This window comes from Thamnophis sirtalis, unplaced genomic scaffold (assembly GCF_051295495.1).
Source record: "Thamnophis sirtalis isolate CommonGarterSnake01/CBP01778 unplaced genomic scaffold, rThaSir2_p1.2 scaffold_4, whole genome shotgun sequence".
Taxonomy (NCBI): Eukaryota; Metazoa; Chordata; class Lepidosauria; order Squamata; family Natricidae; genus Thamnophis; species Thamnophis sirtalis.
Window position 1 is genome coordinate 124017514 of NW_028261384.1, and position 11399 is coordinate 124028912.

An 11399-nucleotide genomic window follows, 5' to 3' on the forward strand; every position below is an offset into this window, starting at 1 on the left:
CCAACATCTTTGTCAACAGGGATTTGGTGCCCTGCAACTGTCATAATGATAGTGATTAATGGGAGAAATTTGTGAGAGGTAGCAGCATATCAATGGCTGCAAAGCCAGTTCAGCTCTGACAAGTTGTACTTCGTGCATAAAAGGTCTTTTGCTTTTACTTTATTTTCATGAATTTTTGATCAAGATGGTGGGTGCTTGTTTATCATGGTGGTAAAATTGGGATGGGGCTTTTCTCAGGAGCTCCCAGCTCTTCTGCTCATCCTCTTCCTGCTTGTAAAGTCCAATGATTCCTCCAGAAAATGCCTGAACCTGAAGGATCCTTACCATACAAAACCTTCCACACATCCCTCAAGTCCTTCAGATGAAATTATAATAGGAGAATTTGTATCCATGACACTTGGTAATTATAAGGAACAGAGGTTTAGGGAACATCCAATTTCTTCACCAACCCAAGCTTAGTAAGTAATTCTTCATTTTTATCTAAGGTGTCTCTTACCTCATGGAATTCTTTCCTTAAAAAAACCTAAGTGGTTTTTCATTCTTGGAAGATCCTGTTGGGGTTTGATGATCATTCTTGCTTTCATCATATAAATGACTCTTTCTAAATATTGATACACCTCTTGTTGTGTTTTCTAATATTCTCCATTTTATATGCCAAGCACATGAAAAGTAGAAATTTAATTGGGGGCAGATTTCAGTTATTAACTATAGATTGAAAACTCATATATATCCTACTGAACTGTATGTGAAGATGGATTTGCTAAGAGCCCAAATGTTTCTCTTTGTACAAATTAGATCCTCTGGTATATCCTTATATGTTGTACCTGGAAGATTAGATCCTCTCTTTCTGTCTGCCTATGTTCCCCATTACCTCTGATTTAAGATCTTAGTTTCTTTGTGGCACTGAGACTTGGATCAATTGCACAACTGAGATATATAATAAAGTACAAAAGACAATAGTATTAATTAAAAAAAACCTAAGATGTATAGATATATATATGCATTAATGACAGAAGAGAAAGAAGAAACCTATTCACTTTTCTTTAGGGGAATATCTGGACCATTTATATCAGAAAGAGTTTCCCATCATATAGAGAAAAAAACTATTGCTTGAGCTCTATGGGCAAACAATGATCTACAAGTCACGTAATTGTATCAGTCCTTAAAATCTAACACTCAAAATTCTCTTGGCAGTATAATCCCTAAAAACTATCAGCATGTCCTTGCCTTTGTGTTTGCCATTAAAGAAGTCAACAAGAATCCTGATCTGTTGCCCAACAACACTTTAGGGTCCAAGATTTATGACAATGCTTACAATCCATGGAGAACTACTTGGACTACTTTGGATCTTCTGTTTCTCAGACAAGGGGCTCCATTCAATTATTACCATGAAGAGAAAGTCATGGCCACCATTGGGGGACTCACCTCAGAAAATTCTATTCACATGGCGAACATTTTCAGACCTTACAAAGTACCACAGGTAAGTCTTTGGAAATAGGTATATAGAAGGAAAAAGAGAATAACTATTAAGTCTCAGTGGGAAAGGTAAATTCTTCTATTGTTTAAACTATCATTTTATATCTATGGTGATTTCAAGCACCAGAAACAAACTACACTTAGATAGCTGCAGGATTGAAATGTAAACTTGACAAATCAAATTTCTTTCATATCCACTTTATGAGTTCCAAATTAAATACATTGATTGATTGTCTGACTATGTGCCATCAAGTTGACGTTGACTCATAGCGACCACCTTTAAAAGGACCACCCATCGACAATATGAGCCCATCCACCAACCAAATAATACACTATAATGGATTTTTAAGAATATTAAAATAAATTTGGATCTAATATTAGCAGGTATTTAATAACAGTTTATACAAAACTGAATGTTTTTCTTTGATTCAATATGTTTCTGACGCAAGGTTAGTTATGGGTCATTTGATCTCACATTGAGAGAGAAAAATGGTTTTCCTTCTTTCTACCGTATGGTTCCCAATGAAGCTCTTCAATACATGGGGATAGTTAACCTTCTGAAATATTTTGGATGGAATTGGATTAGTCTAATTGTTTCAGATGATGAAAGTGGTGAAAATTTTCTTCGAACTCTGAGACCCATGCTGTTACAAAATAATATTTGCATAGCTGGCATACAGATAATCCCAATTATGTCACTCTTCTTATTAAGAGAGATCCTTGAGAAAAATATCCTTCAAATTCAATCTGTTATTTCCCAAAGTAAAACCAATGTGTTCCTTGTATATGGAAATGGTCAGTCTCTGGAGGGATTACAGATGGTTTTATACTCAATGGAAATAGGCCATAACGATCCTCTGGAAAATGTGTGGATCACAACATATGAATGGGATTTCACTGCTCAAAAATCTGCGAGACGATTTAGCAAAAAGTCCTTCAATGGTACCCTGTCATTCTCACTCCATACCAAAGTTGTGCCAGAATTTCAGAATTTTCTTGAGAAAATAAATCCTCTGAAGTCTACAATTTATTTCCTATCTGAATTCTGGACAACAATATTCTTCTGCTCCCTCAATATCCATGTATTATATGAGGAGAAAATGAAAAAATGCACTGGGGAAGAGAAGCTGGAGACCCTTCCTGATTCTGTCTTTGAAATGGGCATGTCTGGCAGGAGCTATAGCATCTACAATGCTGTGTATCTGGTGGCACATTCTCTCCATGCTTTGTATGCCTGGAGGAACAAGCAGAGGAGAGGGAGAAAGCAAGACCAATGGAATCTCCAAAAAGTTCCTCCGTGGCAGGTACTCTCAAGTAGATTGGTCAATTCATGAAACCAAAATAATTTAGGAATCAAAATAGAACTATAAGAAAATCACATATGTTTGTTTGTTTTAGCATTTATAGGCCGCCCTTTTCCCTGAGGGGACTCAGGGCGGCTTACAATAGTAAGGGAAGGGGAGTGAAGACAAATATAGAAAAAAAAAATGTGAAATAACTAAAAAATACTAAAACACAACATTCACTCAGCATTCGGGAGGGGCAAGAAAATTTATCCCCAGGCCTGACGGGCTAGCCAGATCTTAAGGGCTGTACGGAAGGCCTGGACTGTGGTCAGGGTACGAATCTCCACGGGGAGATTGTTCCATAGCGTCGGAGCAGCAACTGAGAAGGCTCTCCTCCGGGTAGTCGCCAGTCGGCACTGGCTGGCGGATGGAATACGGAGGAGGCCCGCTCTATGCGATCTGATGGGACGCAGGGAGGTTATTGGCAGAAGGCGGTCTCTCAAATAGTCAGATCCACTACCATGGAGCGCTTTATGGGTGGTAAGTAAGACCTTGAATTGCACCCGGAGATTTACAGGCAGCCAGCGCAGCTCGCGGAGGATAGGTGTTATGCGGGCGAACCGAGGTGCGCCCACAATCACTCGCGCGGCCGCGTTCTGTACTAGCTGAAGTCTCCGGGTGCTCTTCAAGGGCAGCCCCATGTAGAGCACGTTGCAGTATTCCAGCTTAGAGATCACAAGGGCTCGAGTGACTGTCGTGAGAGCCTCCCGATTCAGGTAGGGCCGCAACTGGCGCACCAGGCGAACCTGGGCAAATGCCCCCCTGGTCACAGCCGATAGATGGTGATCAAAACTCAGCTGTGGATCCAGGAGGACTCCCAAGTTGCGGACCCTATCTGAGGGGTATAAATTTTGTCCCCCCAGCCTGATTGATGGTACGGTGGTCAAATTATTGGGAGGAAAACACAACAGCCACTCGGTCTTGTCTGGGTTGAGCACCAGTTTGTTTGCTCTCATCCAGTCTTTAACAGCTTCCAGGCCCTGGTTCATCACGTCCACCGCTTCATTGAGTTGGCACGGGGCGGACAGATACAATTGAGTATCGTCCGCATATTGATGATACTTTATCCCGTGCCTTCGGATGATCTCGCCCAGCGGTTTCATGTATATGTTGAATAGGAGGGGGGACAAGACCGACCCCTGTGGCACCCCATATGTTAGGGGCCTCGGGGACGATCTCTGCCCACCCACCAACACCGACTGCGACCTGTCCGAGAGGTAGGAGGAGAACCACTGCAAAACAGTGCCGCCCACTCCCACCTCCCGCAGTCGTCGCAGAAGGATACCATGGTCGATGGTATCGAAAGCCGCTGAGAGGTCAAGGAGAACCAGGATGGACGCAAAGCCTCCATCCCTAGCTCTCCAGAGATCATCGGTCAATGCGACCAAAGCGGTTTCTGTGCTGTAACCTGGTCGGAAGCCGGACTGGAAGGGGTCAAGATAGTTTGCTTCCTCCAAGGTACGCTGAAGCTGGAGGGCCACCACTTTCTCAACAACCTTCCCCACATAGGGAAGGTTGGAGACTGGACGGTAGTTATTAAGAATAGCTGGATCCAAAGACGGTTTCTTCAGAAGGGGCCTCACCACCGCTGCCTTAAGCTCGGTGGGAAAGTGCCCCTCCCGAAGAGATGCCACAACAACCGCTTGGATCCAGCCTCGTGTCACCTCACTGCTGTTGGCAACCAGCCAGGAGGGACACGGGTCCAGTACACAAGTGGAGGTACTCACAGCTCGCATAGCCTTGTCCACATCCCCAGAGGCAACTTCCTGAAACTCAACCCAGAGATGATTTGCCAAGTCTTTCCCCTGTGTCTCAGCTGGCTCTGCAAGAGTGGAGTCCAGGTCCGCTCGAAACCGGGCAACTTTGTCCGCCAAGAACTGAACATACTCCTCAGCCTTACCCTGTAAGGGGTCCTCCGTCTCCCTCCTATTTAGGAGGGAGCGGGTTATCCTAAACAGGGCGGCTGGGCGGGACTCGGCGGACACTACCAAGGAGGCAATGTGTGTTCTTTTCGCCGATCTTAAGGCGCGAGTATACTCCTTGGTGCATGCTGTTACAAGTGCCCGGTTCAATTCAGACCTGTCTGATCTCCACAGGTGCTCTAGGCGTCTCCTCCGGCGCTTTATCTCCCGGAGCTCCTCGGTAAACCAAGGAGGCCTCCGGGGGCCGCTGACCCGGAGGGGCCGTAGTGGCGCAATCCGGTTTAGGGACCCCGAAGCTGCCGAGTGCCAGGCAGCGACGAGGGTCTCCACCGAACTGTGGGCGAGAGTATCTGGAATAACCCCAAGCTCCGTCTGGAACCTAACAGGGTCCATCAGTCGCTTGGGGCGGAACCACCTGGTCGGTTCCTCCTCCCTACGGTGGAGGTTTGGCCTCCGGAAGTCTAGCCTCAGTAGGCAGTGGTCTGACCACGACAGGGGTATGATCTCGTTACCCCTCAGACCAAGATCATAACTCCACTGCTCCGAGAGGAATACGAGGTCGAGCGTGTGACCCGCTGAGTGGGTTGGGCCTCGAATTACCTGAGTCAAGCCCATGGCTGTCATGGAAGCCATGAACTCCTGCGCTCCGTCAGAGCATTCACCGAGCGAAGGCAAGTTGAAGTCCCCCAGAACTATAAGTCTGGGGAACTCAGCTGCCAGCTCGGCTACTGACTCGAGGAGCGAGGGGAGGGCTGCTGCAACGCAGTTGGGAGGCAGGTACGTAAGCAGCAGACCCACTTGACCCTTGAGGTCCAGCTTCACCAGCAGGGACTCACACCCGACAAGCTCCGGAGCAGGGATCCTACGAGGTACTAAAGACTCCCGGACTACAATAGCCACACCGCCACCCCTTCCCTGGGCTCTCGGCTGGTGTAGCACCTGAAATCCTGCTGGGCACATCTCAACGAGGGGGACTCCTCCCTCCGTGCCCAGCCATGTTTCAGTAATACATGTGATGTAACAATAGAGAAAATCTAGTAAACAGAACCTGCAAAGAAAAGCAAGCGAATCCTTTTAGAAGAATGTTGAGAGAAGGGAGATAGCTGATAAAAATATCTAAAGAGAAATGGGAATTGAGAATCCAGGTGTGCCAATAAAATAGATCGAAATCAATGCTAAATTTAGCACCATAGTAAAGAATGGATAATTTAATCTGTTCTGAGGTTTTGACTTAACAGAAACAACCAGATACTTAATTCCATTATGAGAAGAGGAAGAAACATGTAAGGATTGATTACTGCTCTCAAATGAGTGAAAGGGACTAAATCAGTGTTGGTGAACCTTTTTTGCCTTGAATGCCAAAAGCATGTTTGTACATACTATTGCACACACACACAAGTCCACCTGCATAATTTGATGCCCCCCTGTGCCGTGCCCCTTGCACATGTGTGGGAGACAACTCCTGTCCCGCACTTGCATGTACAGCTTTCTAAGAGCCAAGGGAGAGTGACAATGGCCTCTCCACCCATGGAGGCCCTCTGGAGGCCACAAACAGCCTGTTTTCCAACTTCCAGTGGGCTCAGTAGGTCTGTTTTTCATCCTCCCCAGGCTCCAGAGGCTTTCTAGGAGGGAGAAAAATGGCCCAAAATGCAAACCGGAAGTTGGGGAATGGACTTTTGGGTTGCCCATTAGGCCATTTTTCTCCCTCCCGAGGCTTCAGTAGGTTTCAGGAAAGCCTCTGGAGGGCAAAAAATGGCCAAAAATCAAGGCCGAAAATCAGCTGGCCAGCACATGCATCTGCACTGGTGCTGACAGGGTAACACCTTGCACACCCTCAGAAATGGCTGTATGAGACTTCCGGTGCTCATGTAGCCTGAAGACCTGCTCTCTGTAGTAGATCCAGCTTCGTGATTGCATTACACTGTTTTGACAGCATATAAGAAACTCCAGATAGCTTATGATTGAAGAAGAACAAAATGGGAATTTAAGTACAAGTGAAAGATGATGCTAAGGTCTGTTAGTTTGCTTTAGAATATGATTGTTAAAGATTTATAACTTGTATTTGCTCTGTAAATATTTGTAAAATCTTTTTAAATTTTTAATAAAAATAGAAATAAAAAATAGAAATGGCTCTACATGCCATCATGGGCCTAAATTGTATGATTGCTTGTAGCTGCAGTGCTTTAGAAAAGTGTATGTTAGTTGTGATTTAAATAGAAATAAAAACTGATGAACTGACAATAGCTTAATTTGTTTGAAGCAAACTATTTCTCCACATCATTAAAAAAAAAAGAGGGAAGTGAGTCTCTGGAGAATGAATTGTAACTCTTGTCCCATGAAGAGTTGTCCAACAGCAAGATGGCTGCAGTGAGTTGTGACTGTGCTGAATTCTCCTAGACCCCTTTAGAGTAGTAACTACTTTTCTCCTTTCCCTCTAGCTTAATTCATTTTTGAGATATGTCCACTTTAACAATAACGTTGGAGATGAAATATTTCTCAATGAAGATAGGGACTTGGCAACAGGCTATGACCTGATCAATTTTGTGACGTTCCCGAATGAATCCTTCCAGAGAGTCCAAGTTGGAAGAATCGACACTAATGTTCGATTTGGAAAAGAATTCATTATTAATGCAAGTGCTATTATATGGAATCCCAAGTTTCATCAGGTTGGAGCTCTTATTCTTTGCTGTGTTTGATATCAAGGTCATCTGAGCTATATTTAACACACACAATCTGGAGAATGACAAGGGGATTTGTTAAGGGAGCTGGATTTGGAAAATAGATTGAAAAAATGAATAATGCAGAAAGAGTTATTAATATCAGATTATTGTGGAATTAGGAATCTTTCTAAGATGTTAATCTGATTTATTATTTCTAAAATCTATCTGTTCCAAACGTATTTAATTCAGAATTAGAAGTGAGAGGAGAAAGCTATTTCTTGTTGTAGAGACTGTTTTTCTTTTGATAATATTAACAGACGGTGCCAAAATCTACCTGTGTTGAGAGCTGTTATCCTGGACAAAGCAAACAAATGCAGAAGGGGAAGCAAATCTGTTGTTATGATTGTATTCAATGCCCTTCAAGTAGGATCTCAACACAAATGGGTAAGTGAAGAAAATCAGAGCTGTCTAGAAGAACATCCAGAAATTTTCAACTAAGTGCTTTTGAATTTTGTGCGTTCTCCCTTACATACGTCTAGTGACTGTATTTTATGATTTAGGTTCTTGAATAATGTATCTAAAGGCTATCCCAACACCTGGGCTGAGGCCAATTTGGAAACAGGCCACACAAGTGGCATACAAGTCTGTCGTCTGCATTTCTATAACTGTTTGGTTTGGCTCTGCAACCAAACAAGACAGACACAGACTTCAACAGACAATTAGAACTGCAGAAAAAACAATTGCTACCAACCTGTCTTCCATCGAAGACCTTCATACTGCACGAGTCAAAACGAGGGCTGCGAAAATATCTACAGACCCCTCACATAAATTGTTTTAACTTGTGCCCTCAAAACAAAGTTATAGGGCCCTGCGCACCAAAACAACTAGACACAAGGACAGTTTTTCCCCGAATGCCTTCACTCTGCTAAACAAGTAATTCCCACACAGTCAAACTTTTTAATAAGATTGTATTGCTATTATTCTTTTCATCCTTTCTAGTACTTACCTCTTCCCACTTATAACAATGTTGCTTGTATCTTTACAATTTATATTGCTTTATTTCCTAGTACGATTTGACTATGACTATGACTATCACTAAGTATTGTATCTTATGATTCTTGATGAATGCATTTTTTTCTTTTATGTACACTGAGAGCATATGCACCAAAGACAAATTCCTTGTGTGTCCAAACATACTTAATAAAGAATAAATACATAATTTGTAAGTATTCCATTCCATTCCATTCTATGTCAGCATGTGAAGCTCTATTTATGAGCGGATACATTCCCTTCCCCACTGCTGCTTCCACTGATTTGCAAAGCCAGAAAGGTTGGGGACCATTGTTTTCAATGACTTTTGTAGAGTTTAGTGCTAAACTTTTTTTCCATCAGATAATGTATAAAGAGAAGAAAAGTATGAAAAAATATTAGTAGAAACTTCTAATACTGAATTTATGATTGTGATCTTCAGATGCAGATGAATGTGAGCCTTGCCAAGAAGATCTGTATCCTAACACAAACCAGCAGGAATGCATTCCCAAAGTAATGACTTACCTGTCCTATAAAGAAGGCCTGGGAGCAGCTCTGACATCTTTGGCACTTTTTCTTTCTCTCACCACGCTCATTGTGATAGCAATCTTCAGGTTGCATTCAAACACTCCTATTGTGAAAGCCAACAACTGGAGCATTACGTGTATTCTGCTCTCTTCTTTGCTCCTATGTTTTCTCTGCTCCTTCTTCTTCATTGGAAGACCTAGTAAAGGGACTTGCCTTTTAAGGCAGGCAGTGTTTGGCATCACCTTCTCCGTTGCTGTTTCCTGTGTACTAGCCAAAACAATCACTGTGGTTCTGGCCTTTGTGGCTACAAAACCAGGGAATAAGATGAGGAAATGGATGGGAAAGAGGCTAGCAATCTTGGTCATTGTGCCTTGTTCTTTGATTCAGATTGTCATCTGTGCTGTTTGGATAGTGAAGAAGCCCCCTTTCCCAGAATTAGAGAAGCATTCCCAAGTGGGTGAGATCATAGTGCAATGCAATGAAGGCTCAGAGATCATGTTTTACATTGTGCTGGGCTACATGGGCCTTCTGGCCGTGGTCAGCTTCACCGTGGCTTTCTTTGCCAGGAATCTGCCTGACAGTTTCAATGAAGCCAAGTTCATCACTTTCAGCATGTTGGTGTTTTGCAGTGTTTGGATATCCTTCATCCCCACCTACTTGAGCACCAAAGGAAAATTCATGGTAGCCGTGGAGGTTTTCTCCATATTGGCCTCTGCTTTTGGTTTACTGAGTTGTATTTTCCTTCCCAAATGCTACATTATTATAATGCAGCCTGAATTAAATAAGAAGGAGCAATTGGTAAGGAAAAATAAGGGTTGATGTTGCTGGAAAAAGAATTAGGACTGGTAGCTCAAATTGGAAATATAAGGTTACCAATGTGGATGACAACTACTGTCCCTGAAAGATTTGAAGAGACTGACTCACCCATTAGCTGAATAGTTCAGAATTATTGAATGCAAATTGTTATGTTTTTTTATTAAATAAAAATCTTTTTCAAAGTATGTAAAATCTGCATTTTATTAAAAGTATTAAAATTATTGATATCTATGATGATTCCCTGTCAAGGAAAGAAAATACTAAGAAGCTACACTTTATATGCTGGAAGGATAAAACATAAATTTGAGAAGTCAATTTTTTCCATACTTTCTTTACAACTCCCTTATTAAATACTCTGATTGATTCATTCATTTGCTTTTTAGATTGGGTGGTGTCAAGTCAGTGTTGACTCTTAAGAACACATAGATAAGACATTTATTTATTTATTCTATTTGAAAATCTGTCCATTGCACAAAAAAATGACTCTGGATATTACATAATACTCAGTTAAAAAGGAAATTTCTCTAACATGATATTTCAGATCTTCCAAAGATGCACCATGGAATATGTTGCCAAGTCCACCTACCTGCCCAAGAATATACTAACATTTCTAGAATATTCAATAAATTTGTTAGGGAATATTAATAGTTATTTTTAAAACTTTATACAAAATTAAGTGTTTTTATTTGCTACAAAACGTTTTCCCTATGGCCAATTATGGCTCCTTTGACCCCATTTTGAGAGACAAAATTGGTTTTCCTTCTTTTTATCACATGGTTTCCAATGAAGTTCTTCAATACACAGATTGTTCAACTTCTGAGATATTTTGGATGGAACTGGATTAGTCTCATTTCAGATGATGAAAGTAGCAAAAATTTCTTTTGAAATTTGAGATCCAAGTGCGTAATATTTGCATAGCTTGGATACAATTGATACCATTAATGTCTCTAAATTTATCAACAGTGATATTTGGGAGACAAATCATAACAATTTATAAGAGCCAAGGTGGTGCACTGGTTAGAGTCCAGTAGTGCAGGCTATTCCAGCTGATTGCTAGCTGCAGTTTGGCAGTTCAAATCTCACAGACTCAAGGTTGACTCAGCCTTCCATCCTTCTGAGGTGGGTAAAATGAGGACCCAGATTGTTGGGGGCAATATGTAGACCACTTAGAGAGGGGTGTAAATCAGTATATAAGTCTAAGTGCTATTACTATTGGTATTTATTCTGCTGTCACCCAGGGTGAAATCAATGTGTACATTGCATATGGAGATATTCAGTCTCTGGAGGTAGCTTTATCTTCAATAAAATTTTGCTATAACAAGCCTGTGCGTAACATCGGAATGGGATTTCATTGTTCTGAACACTGAAAAGACTTAGAGCAGAAACCTACAATGGCACCCTGTATATTCTCACTCCATACAAAGTGGTGGCAGGATTTCAAAATTGCATTGAATTAACAAATCCCCTTAAGCTAGACTGTCAGTGTGTATGAGAGTTCATGACTGGCAGAGACATGGTAATAAGGTCAATCAATGAATAGACATGGCAACTGGGTCAGCCAATGAGGGCTGTGTGGAAACTGAAATGGTATTTGCTGTGTGAGCCACAAGAGGACAGCAAGG

General features: G+C 42.1%; 1 protein-coding gene across 1 annotated transcript; it reads left to right on the forward strand.

The window, feature by feature from the left end:
* Window positions 1-204: 204 nt before the first annotated feature.
* LOC148046363 (vomeronasal type-2 receptor 26-like) lies at window positions 205-9872 on the forward strand. The gene is made up of 6 exons (XM_087714694.1): window positions 205-458; window positions 1195-1480; window positions 1926-2780; window positions 7183-7410; window positions 7722-7848; window positions 8876-9872. Exons 1-6 carry the CDS (start codon window positions 205-207, stop codon window positions 9778-9780), a joined length of 2655 nt encoding a protein of 884 aa, XP_087570820.1. The 3' UTR covers window positions 9781-9872.
* Window positions 9873-11399: the final 1527 nt, after the last annotated feature.

Coding starts and splice junctions, on each gene's coding strand:
- LOC148046363 (XM_087714694.1), top strand. CDS start 205: ATGGTGGTAAAATTGGGATGGGGCTTTTCTCAGGAGCTCCCAGCTCTT. Junction 1,481..1,925: donor GACCTTACAAAGTACCACAG/GTAAGTCTTTGG, acceptor TTCTGACGCAAG/GTTAGTTATGGGTCATTTGA. Junction 7,411..7,721: donor GGAATCCCAAGTTTCATCAG/GTTGGAGCTCTT, acceptor TAATATTAACAG/ACGGTGCCAAAATCTACCTG.